Raw genomic sequence first — 16,745 nt, forward strand, 5'->3', positions numbered from 1 at the left:
TCTGATCTACATGACAACAGTGATGAAATTTTGCATTAGCATGAGAGAGCAGTGACTACACATGTGCAAGATGCTTCTATTAAGTTGTCGCATGAAGGTACTCAAGATTTGGGTACTAATGGGGTAATGTGTGATGTGGATTCATGTCATTTAGAGTCTGATTTTTCAGATCAGACCTTAGAAAACAAGTTTGAAGATTCATGCTTTGGCATAGGATCCCAGAATCATGAGTTGGATGGCTATGTAGTTACATTGGAAGTGGAAGTGTGTGAAGATGTTGTCATAACAACAACTTCTACCTTGCTAGTTGAGCCATCCTACGAGGTACATAGCAGCAGTACCTTAGATATTGATGTGTGCACAATTGATTGCACACATGATGTTGTTGATCATGAGGTGAGTGATGTTGATTCGGCTTCATACCATAGTGCAGATTTGGGTGGAAAGAATGAGTCACAGGGGTATCATCATCTGGCTGGGCAATTGAAGGTTAATGATGATATGATTGCTATAGCTTTGGAGCATTTTGATGTCGCTCAACAGATGTTGGCGACCTTTGGTTGGAGTACTCCTGAGACATATAAGCACGGTGATAGTAGTCTTTCCCTAGCAGAGTTCCATGCACTCCGAGCAGCTATTGGGATAATGAAACAGAATTACTTGCAGTTACTTGCTGATAGGGATTATCTTCTCGAGTGGGATTGCACTTGCTAAGATGCACTGAAGGGAAAGGAGGAGGAGGTTGATGAGCTCACCGATGAGCTTGAGGTGACTATGGACTCGTTGGAGAGTGCTCAATCAGCCCTTCGTGAGTCACAGTCACAGGTTGAGGAACTTACCGTGGCGTTGAGTTTAGCACAGTCTTCACCATCTGTGGATACAATTGAGTTTCCTATAGTAGCACTTGGTGATGAGTTTACACCCACGAGTTGTAGTGATGGGTGTGTTGAGGATGTGGTTACATTTGTCACTGATGCAGGTACAGGTGACTTAGCTGGGATGAGTATTTGGGTTGAGAGCAACAGAGAACCACTTGTTGCATCAGGTTCTCCCGAGATTAGTGCTATGACAAATGATACAAGTCAGATTGTTGATAGCTCTTGTGTGGCAATGGTGGACTTTCCAGAGAGTTGTGTGTTAGTACATGACGTTACTCCATCCACTTCACATGGAACTCGCATAGTGTCATCTGGTTGGGAGTATGGCTCTCATGTAGATTTGTTTCCCTCTCCTGGAAGCAAATCTGTTACTTCATCCCATGTAGCTGATTTTGGACGCCAGCTTGTTGTTTCTCAGAGTCAGAGTGATCAGCTACAAGTCTTAGAGGATAAGGTTGACTCATCCCTATATTGTTTTTACTGCACAGATTCATTTGTTGAGTACCTTCTTGAGAGTCCTGAGTTTTGAGAGGGTCCGTTTGGAGCCACCAAGGATACTCTCATTCGAGTTTCTCTCGCCATCAGGCGTGTTGTGGGAGTAATTGCAGATACGTTGACTACAATGCTTTCTGATAAAGATTTTGTGATTGGGTTTGCAGAGAAGGTTACCAGAGCCCCTACCCAAGTAGCTATTCAGGATCAGAGGTTGGAGTCGTCTTTTGATTCCAATATTGTTAGAGATGAGCCCTTGATCGAGGTTGGAGAGTTTTATCGCAACTATACAGTGAGGAATGCTCATCATTTTTCTTTTGATCCACACGTGGATGACTTGATGATGCGTAGGTGTGGATTGGCTCAAGGATTATATCATCCCTTGTGGGATGGAGGGTCGCCATCTACAAAAGATGGGACTAGAGGCTGCAAGTACTTAATTCAAATGGTTGTAGGAAATTATTTGCAGGGACACCAGTCAGTTTTCCATCATACTGATGTGTATCCGACAGGGTTGGTCACTCTTATCTCACTGAGATTTCGTAAAGATACGTGGTTACGGGGTGATTATGGTGTCAGTAGCTACAAGATGGATTACTTGTCGAGTCAACACATCTGTGGGAGTCTAGCAGAGGTGAGAGATAGTTGTGGAGTTGCAGATACCTTCAGGAATTTGTATCTCTTTATCGAAGATGGATGTGAGTGCAGTTTGCTTTGGGGCCCGAGTGATGACAGAGTTAGTGTTGCAGTTTGGATAGGTCCCATCGGTTGGCTTCACCACATTTCGCATGGTGAAGTGGCGATCAGTGTTGAGCAGCAAAAGTCTGAGGGAGGTTTACATGGCAGATTTCTACCTTGGATTTGGAATCCAGGTATATTATGTGGGACACTAGCAAGTATGTTGAGGGATCCGGTTGGTGTTCCCTAGTAGGTTTCATTGCATGTACATGGTGTGCATCATTGACAGTCACATTTCAGGTTCTGATTTATTTCGGATGCACAATTCAGTGGCACATGTGATGGACAGTTTGTATGACAGCATACCTTGTGCCAAGTTTGGTAGCAACCAAGATCAATGTTATGAGTTGCCTCCACTCGAGACTCATACTCCAATGATACCAGATGGTGAGGATGAGTTGACTCAACAAGTTCACCTTGATATGTCAATGTTACAACAGCCATTTGTTGATACCAGGGACATTGCGCAGGTCTTCACTTGGGATCCAGGTGGCCGAGTCTATTTGCCATCGAGATTGCTTGGGGACAAGCAATTTTAGGAGGGGTGGACTGTAATGTCCCCTTTTTAGCAGACATGGAATTCTAGATGATTAGCCTATCATTCCTGACCCTCGTAGGCTAATGAGGATGGTTAGAGGGTCTTCTAAGGATTGTTTCATCTCCAACATTCAAAGATTTATGAATTTGGCCTTCGTTCGATATCATTTGGACTTCATTTGCCATACTTACTATTTATAGTACGTCAGAAGTAATAGAGATGGACCCTTTCTATTTTTAGAAAGTGTATCTGGTCACATGGGGAATTATGAGGAGAGGCTCCTATTTCAGACGACATGATAAAATGTTGTGTATTTAGGGAGATATTAATATTTTTGTGGCCAGAATAATATTAAATCATTAAATGATTAATAATAAAGTTATAAATTAACTTTATAATAAATCACTTAAGTGAGGGTCTTGGCATCATGAAGAAGGGGACCAAATATTAATTAATGTAAGAGCTCATTTTCCAAAGTTTGGAGGCCATTATTATTAATTGAAAAGTTTATCAATTTTAATGTTATTAAATGCTTTTATGGTGAAATTTGAGCTTGGTGAAGAAGATATTAAAGGGCTTCATGGAGAATTATGGATTGATTAGCATTTTGGACATTGTTTATTCCTTGGGATTGGCGATCTACTACAAGGGTTTCTGCAACTTGAGGAACGAAAACTCTTCAAGGTGATCAGCATTTGAGGTGTTGAAATAAACACTGAGATAGAAATGGAAAGCTTCTAACAATGCAAGGTTGTTATAGAAATGATATGCTAGCTGTTTTAGACCTTTACACACACATGTAATGACTGAAATTAACTAATACAGCTAGTTGACATTAAGACAAACACTTGTCATGCATCCCAATGTATACGTATAGCCATTAGGCATTTAAGCAAACAGTTGGCATGAAAGCTAAGTGGTTGATCAATGTTGAATGTTACCATGAATGTGGAATATGCAACTTATATCTCCATTAAACATATGCAACCTCCAAGTATTTCATGATATAATCATAATAGCAAATGATGCAATGAAGTAATGATTATCTAATACAAGGACCATAGATAGAAAACCTAGAATTTCAATGGCTGCCTTGATATATTGGTTTGATTCTCCTCATATGCAAAGCCCTTGTCAAATATATATAGCTGTTCACCTTTCTAAATTCCCTTCTATAAAATTCGAACTACTGTAGTGCACTGTTCACGCACACTGTTCACGTGCACTGTTCACGACACTGTAGTGCACTGTTCATGCGCACTGTTCACAACACTGTAGCACACTGTAGTCTCTTTCAATCTGCAAACAAACTTTGAAATAAACCTTCCAATCAGCTCAATATTGACTTCTAAATGAAGCCAACTCTCACAAGCATAATCAGATGATATTGCACACCCTCTATATGCTGTTACAATGAAGAAGCCACGCTCTCCAATGCCGACAAGCTTTGAATCCTGCAGAAACCCTTGGTATTCTACACTTCAATGCTCCAGAGAAACTTCAATCAAAAACTCCAATCACATAATGAAGTTCGATCCCTTTTGCACACTTATATTTCCTCAAGAAGTTCAAACTTCTTCAAAAAGCTCTTAATTAACGTTAAAATGTTATAATATTTCATTGGCATCAATAATGTAATTAAACCTTGGGTTATGTGCTCATAAATTCTTAATAAACTTGGCCCCCTTATGATAAATAGACCCTCATTTAAGTGCTTTATAATATAAAGTCATTTTATATGTTAGTTTTGTTTTACAGGTGATCCTAGGGTGTGGGGAGTTCACAATCAACTCCTACATGGTATCAAAGCTCCAATTCTACAAACTCCTTCCTAGATCTAAGGGAGGTAATTTGGCTTGAGTTGCTTGTTGGGTGCATTTTGAGGCTGTAAGGACCTCATGGTTGAATCTAGGACATCAAAGAAAATGAATTTTGGCTTTTGTTTTGTCGAAATTTAACATATAGGACCAGATCTATGAGGGTTTGAAGTTAGGAGATGGTTGCCAGATCCTGGAGGTAGCTGAATTTTCAAAGCATTTTGGGTCAAAACAAACCCTTCCATTGTGTATGGAAGGCCCAAAACCCTAATATCACATGTCAAATCATCGAAATTGAACACTTTCGTCTTCGAGCCTCAAATAATTTTTTATGTTCGTCGCCATTTTTCATTGGTACAAAATCCATACGATACTGATCTATACCATACGGTCTGTATGATCTCTACATAGTTGCAATCAATCACAGAGCATCTTAGCGGTACATTTCATTTTCTACACAAGAATTAGGCAAGTCTATATCACCTATATGCTTGCGCAACATTTGTCAAAAAGGTACAAATTATGTCAACATTATTTTTTAATTAAAATTTTTATTTAATTGATCTAAATTTTCCACCGGCCACTTAGTCCTATTGTTGCAGTCATATAAGGCTTTATCAATTCTACAAGGATCTAAGCCCTGTTGAAGATTTATAGCTGCGATAGAGATCTAAGATAATATCTAACTCCTCTCCACCATGGAGTCTCTTCACTTTCTTGTCGGTGACTCTTCCTCTCCACCATGGAGTCTCTTCACTTCTCTGTCAGTGACTCTTCATGTCTATGTGGCTAACGGTGTAGTTATGGCTGTCGGTGAAGATGTAACTGTTGGTGTCTTTTCTTCTTCCTTCGTGGTGTCTCTGTTGGAATCCAAGAACACTGAGAGGGGGGGGTGATTCAGTGTTCTGCTGATATAATCAATTTTAACCTTATTAACAATGCAATTCAATAACTAGTAAACACGAAAGAATATAACAGCAAACAGAAATGAAGCAACCACAAGAGCATACAACATAACACAAAGATTTATACGTAGAAAACCTCAGAGGAAAAACCACGGTGGGATTGGAGACCCACAATATCTATCCACTAGCCAGATGAATAAATATTACAATAGAGGCCTGCACATGCAAGAAGGCCAACAGCCTAGAGCACACTACTCATCACAAAAGGAGAGCCTCACTGACTACAAACACCACATATGGAGTTACAAACAAAATTCTGAACTCTAAGAGTGCATCTGCTATGCTAGATGAGTTCCGGTTAAAGCACAGTCTGTACCGATTTACACTATGTCCTTCCTTACCGATTTCTTGCTTCGCTTCCCAAACCTCTAAACCAAAATCCAAGACCGACTATAGAATATTACATTCGCATTCTGTCAATCAAGATTGCTCATACAACATTACATTACTATATTCCATTACCTTCTTATGCATCCTTATTCATCACCAAAATAACCTAACCGGACTGACTTAAATACCCTTCCCAAACACAAACATAAATGCCTTATGTCGGCTTACAAAGATATTACAATTTATTTACATGTCGGCCTAAGCAAAAATAAATTCATTAAACTTTGAGACCGATGCCTTTGATCGTTGTCGTGTAGACCTGCCGGATCAATCTCCTGTGTCGGCCTCATATACTAGTTCCTAGATTGTCGGTTTCCCTTTCCTACCAATGCCAGTTCCTTGTGTGCTGGATGACTGAATGTCGGTTGCCAAACAATGAATACCGGTGAGTACCGGTTAAGAGACCAACCCAAAATGGTGTGTGTTGCCATCAATGACAACACAACTAAGCCGGATGAGTGTCAATTGCCAACAGTCTCTTCACTTGCAATTCCAATTCTTTATATTCATTGCTCTTCTTCTTCAACAGATGGATAGATAGATATTGTTGGCTTCTCTCGTTTGTCTGTAGCAAGTTGAGAATATTGTGTATGTAGTCTGTCAGATCAGATATATTATATGTTTTCTGCGTTTTGAATTTTTAGACTTATGAAGGTTTATAGAATGTATAAGAGATGTATCATTTGACTTCATTGTCAAGATTGATTTGTGGAGAATCAAACTTATCTTATTGAGATTGATAGTAACTTGAAACTATCAACAGTTGTATTCATTTTCAGAGATATAATAAAGTTCATTTTTGAGTGGGTTGGGGTTTTCACCCTCAAGTGGAGGGTTTTCCCAGGATAAATTCTGTGTATTTTGTTTCAGATTTTTGTGTTGCTAAAACATTAACATGGTATCAGAGCGGATTCCTTCTATAGAGCCTAACCGCTCGAAGGTAGATCCTATGCTTCAAAGGGAGTTTAACATATCGTCAGAAGTAACCTTGGACGAAGAGGTCAGGAGATTGATTTCAACTTCAAAGGGAGCTTGTGGAATCCTTACATTTTAGCTTCAAGGGGAGCTTGGCATTTGAGCTTCAGAGGGAGCTTGGCATTTCAGTTTTAGAGAGAGTCGGACATTTCAGCTTCAGAGGGAGCCACGTCATCATGAAAATTTGGTTAATGCATTTTTCTCTGTGATGGAGAAATTTGAGGTGAAAGCCCTTGCTAATGAGTTATTCTCTGTGAGAGAAGTTCGAGGTGAAATCCCTTGTTAATGAGTTCTTCTCTAAGAGAGAAGTTCAAGGTTAAATCCCTTGGTTAATGAGTTCTTCTTTGCGAGAGAAGTTCGAGGTGAAATCCCTTGGTTAACGAGTTCTTCTCTAAGAGAGAAGTTCGAGGTGAAATCCCTTGTTCCACCCTCTGGGAGTAGCCATGGTGGAAGTCATGTGTGTGACTTCATGACTTTATTTTCTGTTTTTCTGCTTCACCCTCTAGGAGTAGCTATGGTGAATATTGTTATGCTAAGATAACATTTTTTTATTTGAGAAAATTTGTGATGAGATTTTTTTGTTGACATTCTTTTGGTTGCAGCTATGTGTACTTGTCATTTGATGACATTTTGAAGATCTCTCTCTTGCTAAGAGGGAGTGTTGAAGATTTATAGCTGCGATAGAGATCTAAGATAATATCTAACTCCTCCTCTCCATCGTGGAGTCTCTTCACTTTCCTGTCGGTGACTCTTCCTCTCCACCATGGAGTCTCTTCACTTCTCTGTCGGTGACTCTTCATGTCTATGTGGTTGACGGCGTAGTTATGGTTGTCGGTGAAGATGTAATTGTTGGTGTCTTTTCTTCTTCCTTCGTGGTGTCTCTTCACTTGCTCTTCTTCTTCGGCAAATGGATAGATCTATATGGTTGGCTTCTCTCGTTTGTCTGTAGCAAGTTGAGAATATTGTGTATGTAGTCTGTCAGATCAGATATATTATATGTTTTCTGTGTTCTGAATTTTCAGACTTATGAAGGTTTATAGAATGTATAAGAGATGTATCATTTGACTTCATTGTCTAGATTGATTTGTGGAGAATCAAACTTATCTTATTGAGATTGATAGTAATTTGAAACTATCAACAGTTGTATTCATTTTTAGAGATATAATAAAGTTCATTTTTGAGTGGGCTAGGTTTTTCACCCTCAAGTGGAGGGTTTTCCCAGGATAAATTATGTGTATTTTGTTTCAGATTTCTGTGTTGCTAAAACATTAACAAGCCCTAGGTGATGCAGGTCCGACCCATTGCCCCAAAACAACTAGGTTGCCTCCCTTTTGTTGCTTTACTGGAAACAAGACAATGGTGCTAGTGTTATTTGATTCGCACAAATTGTGGTCATATGGGTGTCTAGAGGCCTATGGCCCAAGGGCCCAAAATTGGCCCCCTAATGCCCTAATTGGGCAATTGTTTTCAAATAGCCACAACCTTTCGCCACAATGTCCATTTCTCAAAAACAAGATATCATCGAAAAACTACTTAGTGTACTTTCCAGCAGAGTGGGTTATTTTTCTAGATTCTACTGTTTGGTGCCAATAATTGTTGTTTGAAATCAGATCTTCATTTTTCACTCCCAAGCCCATAACTTTTTGCCACGATCTCTGATTTCCACGAATCTTGCGGCATTGGAAAGGTATTGAGGAGCTCTTTCAAGCCATCCATGCACTTTTTGTAGATTCAGTCTCAAGTACATTTTATTTCATATCTTTCCATAGGGGTATCTTGGAGGATTGCTTGAATATGTTGGCATTTGGGAGGGTGCTATTTTGATTAAATCACTTCATTTCAGCTCCAAATAATACATCAATCTCTTATTGCTTCAATCAGATTCCAGCAGTGCTCCATAGAGAATTTTCCAATGTTCCTTTGCAGCAAGAAAGTCAACCCATTTTCTGTTGCTTCAATCAGATTCCAAGGTTGCTCCATCAAGACTTTCCAATGTTTCTTTGCATCAAAATCATCTTATCTTTGTTGCTTCAATGAAGGTTCTAGAGTTCTCTCCAAAGTGAGCTTCCAATGTTTCTTTGCAGCAGGTTATTACCATTGTGTGGCAGCTATATAGTCTTTCTCCTTCCTTCCTATGGAGGGATGGGTCATTGTAATATTCATGATGGATGTAATTCTTGGGGGCTATCATTGAGTTCTCCATATTTCATCGCTTGTTTTTATCTTTTCTCTCTTTTGGAGAAGAGTTTTGTCCCACTCGGTTTTCTCCTTTTCTCTGTTTGTGAGAGATTTCATTATAAATGAGTACCTAACATGGCCTATTTGTTGAGACCCGTACTCATAATGTTCATATTTTGCATCATTTGCATGTCTACTACTCCCTAATTTACACATAGGAGGGTGTTGGTGTGAAAAAGGTATTTTACCTAAGTAGTAGGTCCTATTCGCATGTTAAGATCTTATCTTATTATTTGGCATATAATTCTTGAGTCCTAGAGCATTTAATAATTGTCAAGTTAGTTGTCTCACTGTATGAGATTAAGACATATGTCACAATCTTGTCTAATCCATCCTGTCTACCTTGCCTTTATAAGAAAGGCCTCATATATTCAATCAATTCAATCTTGCATCCATAATCAAGCAATCTATTCTTACCATTCTCTCTTGTGAAAGGTTATTTTTGTTTTGCAAGTGATCTTGGGGTGTGAGGAGCTCACAATCAGCTCCTCCAAAAACTAGACTACAATTAAAATAAGAGATTTTTAATGTAAATGATTGAATCCTAAACCAACCTAAATAGTGCCAAATCCAATGGGGCAATAATGTCACAACATGCAAGAAATAAAGTGTCTACAATAAAATCATAAAAATTAATAAAATGTCGCAACTCGCACATACTTCATAATCCATCACAAATCAGCAATATCCCATATGCAACAAAGAGAGACCACTACAAAACAGTTTGTAATGCATTGTTATGCTAGACATTAAGCACCTCATTACATCAAGCCAGCAAATGTGGCAAGAGAGAACTCGCAACTAGGTTCAATGATTTCCCCAAAACATTATAATTTGCCATGGAGAAATGTGATCACGCAACTTGCCCAATCCAACTAGAACTTCCTACAACCCATACAAGCAATACCAAACCCTCATAGTGTTTCACATACATCAATTGATCCCCTAGAGCATACTCAAGCAACAAGGAGAAAAAATTAGCTCAAAGACTAAAATTGAAAACATATCACATCCTTGTATTTCATTTGCAATGCATCCCATTTGTTAGGTAAGTTTTCAAGGAATGTGTGCAAGTCAAAGCATGACATCTGCATGTACAACATTCTACACAAAACTCTTCCTTAGATCTATTGTTGGACGACCTTGGACAACTATAACAATCTTCCCATATTCAAAGGAGTAGTTTAGTACCATTTGTAGGCCCACAAATGATGTGGTTTATTTATCATGTATAGGTTGTCCGCACCTATTTTCATCACCTGCATATGGCATTCAATCTGGATCTGCATTTTTTGAGAGTTTAACAGCATTTTGGTGAGACTTAGACAGTTATAAAACTCCATCATATTCAATTTGGTTCACTAATGGGGTATCACGATAGACAAGGGAGTAGCTAAAGCTTGTTGTTCAAATGAGTCCCTAGGTGGAACTACCAACTGAGTTTGTACATATTCACAAGAATGGATATTGGGGAATTGCAACTTGCAAGGAATGTACAAAATTCAACAGACAAATGCATAGTGAAACTACAGGGATACAAGGATTCGAAGCCTAGAAGAATGGGGAAGTTGTTAGGAGAGAAAAGTCTGCAAGGGGTGAACTAGTAGAAGAAACAACTTAGGATGTACTTTGCAAGAACTGTAAAGGCACAAGGAATCTCAAAAGGTCCACAGTGGATCATGGGAATAGCAATGCGAAAATGCAAAGTATTGGGGCAAGGGAATATGTTAACATGAAATGTTAAGGTTCACGCATGGTTTGGATCTTTGCAGGGATAGAAAATGTAAGAATGTGAAAATGGAGGAATGCAGAGGATTGGATGGAAGTAAGTGTGTAAACATGATCATGGAGTTCAAATATTTGCAATAATGGGAAGGGTAGAGGAAGAAATAATGTAGGATGTGGAATTACAGAAGGTGGCAAGTTTGCACAAACTACATAGGTGACCATGAAGTCCAAAAGTCCATGGAAAATAATGGGAGGGAGGACAAGGAAGGAAAACTTGCAAAACAAAAAAAAAATGGAGAATCAGAGTCAAGAAGCAAGTTTGCACAAAGTGTAAACATGCATATGAACTCTAAAATTACACAAAAAGATAGGGAAGTGGGAGTGTGGGAAGCACAAGTTAGAATGTGCCCTACACAAAGTGCAAACATGGGCACTATGTCCAAAACGCCACAAATAGAGAGGTAATGCAAGGATGCAAGAAGTGGAGATCAAAGCGCACTTTGTACAACATGCAATCATGCATGTTGGATCCAAAACTCTACAAACAAGGAGGGAAGGTTGGGAAGTGAGAAGGGAAGTGAGAACAAGATTTTGCACAAAGTGAAAACATGCCTAGAAAATTTAAAACTTTGTTTGGACATAAGACATGAAAAAACACTGTCAATACTGAATTTTCAACAAGTTATCATATCACATGGGCTCAAATGGGTGCAAGGCACAAAATTGAACATGATTCCACCAAGGGCAGCCCATTTGTGACTTCGTGTATCATTAATCTATGATAGCCCAATGAGGACATAGAGCAACACTACAACCATGAAAAGTAAAAATGGGATGTGCAAAGTTGCAAACATTGGCTCTAGTTGAGGATGAGGACTCTTGGTGGGTACTACAATAATCCAGCTATATCTCCAAGGTACAGACCAAAATGCAAAAGGGGAAGAGGAGGGAGGGGAACCAAAAAACACAAAAATACAAATATATATGAGACACCAAGGCAACATACCATAGAATATATATAAGACAAACTAATCTTCTAGCCAAAAGACACAAGAGCACAAATTATTGACTAAAATTGTGTATGGCTGCAAGTGGCATGAGATAAACTCTACAAGTCAAACACTATAAAGGTATTCTATGGCCCCAAGCCATAGATAAACTAAAGAGCACTTCTTTCCTCTTTCAAAAACAAGCTTCATGAAGGGAGTATCTCTTCTTGACCTTATGATGACTTCCACTCTCAGCTGCAACATAAAACATCTTTTACATGCAAACATAAGCAAATTTCTAATGCCTGAAGTTTTAGGCTGAGACTAAAAAGGAAGGCCAGCCTCACATGGCAACCAAAAGTGAAAAGAATTTTCACCATGTTCATCTAAGTTGCTATGCATATCTACAAGTTCTAGGCTAGCATGAAATACTTTTTGTCTACTGAGGTTAGCAACCCAATCCAAATGCATGGAGAAAAGAAGACAATCACTGCCCATGCCAATCACGTCCACGTAGTTTCCAACACTTTGAAATAAGTCAAGACAAAATCTAAAAGCCGCAAACTCACATACTTCTGAAAAAGCATACCTGATTGGGACTTTGATTGGCATAAAGAGAAAAATATTCATGCAACTCAAATTGGATTGCTTCAAGTTCAAATGTGTATAGCAGCTCAATATCATCTTCATTTGCAAGTTGGACCCACACAAAGAATTCTAGTTCAATCACATCACTGTTATCCATAGCATTAGAAACTTGACCTTTCTTGAAAAGGAAAGCTTCATAGCCACTAGTGTTCACACCAAGCTCCAGGACAATAGGCAGCCAACATACATCACTGTCACATTTGTGATATACTGCTCCATGATTGGATCGTATACATGATCCACATCTTCATTAATTTCATCTTGAGAACTAGCTGAAAGAAGACTACTGCTGAAATCAGACTGTTAACACTATATCTCTTCCTCATCACTCATTCAGGCAACATTTATTTGCAGCCTTCTTGTATCACAATCAACAACAGTGAGAAAACACAACTTGCACCAAAGATATAGGCTCTCATACATGTTCATATAATCACCATTTTCAGAATCATCAAGAGCATGCTCTTCAAACTGAATATCAATGTCTGTACTGTTATTTATATCAGCAATACCATTACTAAGTGCAAGTACATTCATGCCATCCTCATGCAAACCAGCATTTGCAAAAGGATCATTGTTGGTAGACTCATCAACATCCAAGGAAACAAAGAAAGGCATATCAAACAAGAAACTAGTCTCTTGTTCATCTTTTATTTCACAGGCATGTATACAATCAACATAATCAGTCTCATGAACTAATTCATTTGGCCGCACACTTATGCACATACTCTCCTCTTTGTCCGTAAGGCTGCCACAAAGTGCAAGGCTACATACATCTACCTCAAGTTGAGTACTCACTTGCATATCAGCATTATTGTCTAAAAAAAATGGCCCATCCAACTAAAGGTAGGTGCATATGATATCCTTATCATCCACACAACTATCATATGATGTACCATCATCCTTGTCAGCTACCTTTGGACATGCATAAGCAACATGGTCATTATAAACGGCCTCCACGCAAGGAACCATCAAGTTGATCCTTTGAAACTGCAAAGATACTATTACCTACATCAATGGAGATGATATCTATTTCATATGAAGCCTCTATAATATTTTCCCACACCAAGATATTTTATAGAAACTTAGGCTTGAACTCAGGTGGAATATGCTTACGCTAGGATGAAATACATCACAAAACTTGTCAAAGCATTTGTTTTCACTAGGCCTATAACAATCAGGTATGTAAGATAATGCAGCCATAATCCTTTGACAAAATATGTAAAATCAATCCATTATCTTGTCTCTATATGCTTGTAGATTCTTGGACAAGTGAGAAGGGATCAACATCAAGTGTATGCAACTCATAAATTGCTGCAACTAAACTGTCCCACGAAGGAAAATATAAGTCCAAAAATCTACACAACCATTTCTTTGCACCTTCACTCAGAGAATTAGCAAAAAAACTCATCCTTATATTGATATTCATCCATAAAATAAAAAATTATTGGACATGTGCTTCCCCTTCAGAGAGATCTAACCCATTAAACTTAAGCAACTTGATGAAGATTTCATTTGACATACATTCAAAATTCGTATACATCACCAAGGGTAACATTGGGAAGCCTATTTGCTTGGGACTTGGTGGCTTGATTCTTAATGGCAATAGGCTCAGACTTGTATCACAAATTAGACTCGAGCAGTTTCATTTGATTTTCAAGTTCATTTTGTTGTTTAATGGATTCATTCTGCTCTTGCATAGACACTTGGAAGCTTTGGCATTGGTTTGCACAAGACCAATGGGTATTCGAATAGTAGGAAGATGTATCATCATAAGAGTCAGGATCATTTTCTTCATCAGAGTATCTAAGACTTGAAGCATAAGGTGCATATGAAGCAGCAGCCCCAGAATGATCATTATCATACCAAGGAGCCATGACTTGAAAACTGATTTCCTACAATTATTATATTATATGTTTCTTTACAAAGAAAGAAATGTTGTCTCACCAAAAGAATAGAACATTAAATACCTCGGTATCAAGTGCTACACCACTTGGAATAGGACAGTAAATATATGCTCTTTAAAAGCAGAGTTGCCAACTCTTTGAAAGAGGAAACCCATGATGCACATCAAGCCACCAAGGTGAAAATGATCTGGGTCTGTCCACCAGCAAAGTCTTCAACTTCATGTAACCCAAGATAGAAATAATTGGAACTGATCCCCAAAAAGGTCACCATTGTGTTGGCTCCCAAAGATGCTGGCTCTCTCCTCTAGAACCACTCAAACTGAGACAAGCGGAACAAGATATCTCAAGCATAAACAAGGAAACATCAACAAGGAGAGGACATTTTTGGGCCAATGCATTGGATTAGGGCAAGTCCCCTTCTTCGATCTTTGTAAAACCTAGGAGAGTGATCCTTATGGAGTTAACACAAGACAATTAAATTAAAAAAAACAAATATGAACAAGGCATTGATTACCATGCCCTACCAGAAATCAAGAACAAGCCTACTAGACCTCACTAATGATGGATACAAACAAGCATGCACATGCACCAAAGGATATAATTGATTGAATTTTGTAAGATGAATCCCCATATAATTGGCAGAAGTTTCCATAAGTTTCCTAGATGGGGAACGGTTTTGGAATCTGGTTTCCAGCTTATCAAGATTCAAAAGGACATAAAATATGTCAATGTCTACAGTTAAACAAAGTAGGTCACTGTACCTTAGTAGTACACAACTTAGTAGTGTATCCAATTACAAACTAAAAAAACCTATCGGAAAAAGAATACCATGATTTGACAAGTGACCACATGCTCGAACACTAAATCAATGAAATAGAACTGAAGGGGGTGAATTAAAAGCTTCTAAAACCCAAATACAGGTACAAATTTCCATTTCGAGGACAGACCAATCAGTGAAATAAGTTGACGAAGATCAAAGATGGACACCCAGATTGAAACTCACACAATCACGCATCACTATGAGTTCAAGAAGTCCTTATTTAAATTTAAAAAACCTAAACAGCCTAGCTAACCATAGTCTACTGGCAGAGCAAAATGATTACCCTGGTTGAACAATACTATGAACACCACCAATATTGAAGGAAATCTGAATCGAATTTTGATAGAATAGAAACCCATAGCAATATCTATAACTTCTAAGATTGATGGCACACCGAATGAGTTTTAAAAGTAAACTACTAAAAACAATGGAAGATGAAGACAATTACAACATACCATCCTGTCCAGCAATTATATTGCCCAAATCACCAGCATGGCGGTTTTCATCCTGAGGAGCACCATGCTCCTTGTTCAATGGGTTGTAATGTGGGCCTATAATTATAACATTGGCATTAGATCATAAGATTCTCCTTTCTCTCCCATGAAGACAAATGAAATTTTACTTATCTTAATCTTATGTCAATCAATAAATGAGAGAGCTGTGGGTTGTAAAGTGGGCCTATAATTATAACCTTGGCATTAGATCATAAGATTCTCCTTCCTATCCAATGAAGATAATTGAAATTTTATTTATCTTAATCTTGTGGCTGAGAGTGCATATAAGTTATTAATCACAGATACCTGTGGAGAGGCAGCCATTGGTGGTATCACCCATTGCATGAACATGGAAACCATGAAGGCCTGGCCTGAGACCTGTTACTTTTCCAAACACCTTTGTGGGTCCTGTTTTTGCATGGATACATATAGATTGTTTTATCATAGTATGCGCAAGATTTTTTTTTTTTTGAAGAAATTGAATTTGAATTTGATTGAATTGATACCATTGATTTGCTGTGTAAATTGGATGGCACCGTTGACATTTTCGGTTCCAGAAAGAATAGCAACTGCCTTGAGAGTACCCATTAGCTCTTCAAATTCGTGTCCTCGTTAACACAGAAACATTGTTTTATATGGCGATATTCTGGCCCTGGTTTTTTTATTAAACAAAAGTTAAAAATGCTTCTCCAGTATTTCAATTTTGACACGTATAGCCCATGGTTTTGGAGTTTGTTCAGCCAACGCTTTTGTTTTTATTTTATGATAGAATTGCTGAAGATTAGGATTTTTACTTGTGAAATAAATTTGAGTCTAATTGAGTTTGAAGAGAGAGTTTTTTTAAAAATTCGTACGCTGAGGATTTTTTTTTGTTGATTATAATTGGAATGTTTAAACGAGTTCTTGATAGGGATGATGGTTTTCGGAAGGAGATGAATGCCGAGAAAATCTGAGTAGTTTTATGTGGATAAAATAAATAGATTTCAAGAAAGTATATTATGTTGGAGAGTTATTTTATTTTATATAGGATAATGGGAAAAAAAGGTTTATATTAAAAATAGAAATTACAAAGGTGAAGATATTATATAGGATAATGGGAAAAAAAGGTTTATATTAAAAATAGAAATT

The 16,745-nt window shown here is 38.1% G+C and overlaps 1 protein-coding gene across 1 annotated transcript in view; it reads right to left on the reverse strand.

Annotated features, from left to right (window-relative positions):
- Positions 1-16,450, reverse strand: part of LOC131048042 (superoxide dismutase [Cu-Zn] 4A) — a 70,556-nt gene extending 54,106 nt beyond the window's left edge. Inside the window, exons 1-3 of the mRNA XM_057981883.2 lie at positions 16,124-16,450; positions 15,924-16,025; positions 15,579-15,674 (exon numbers count right to left, since the gene is read on the reverse strand). Of these exons, the coding sequence (XP_057837866.1) occupies positions 15,579-15,674; positions 15,924-16,025; positions 16,124-16,205 (280 nt within the window). The 5' untranslated portion in view covers positions 16,206-16,450. The remainder of the gene's footprint in view (positions 1-15,578; positions 15,675-15,923; positions 16,026-16,123) is intronic.
- Positions 16,451-16,745: the final 295 nt, after the last annotated feature.

This window comes from Cryptomeria japonica, chromosome 6 (assembly GCF_030272615.1).
Source record: "Cryptomeria japonica chromosome 6, Sugi_1.0, whole genome shotgun sequence".
NCBI classification, from domain to species: Eukaryota; Viridiplantae; Streptophyta; class Pinopsida; order Cupressales; family Cupressaceae; genus Cryptomeria; species Cryptomeria japonica.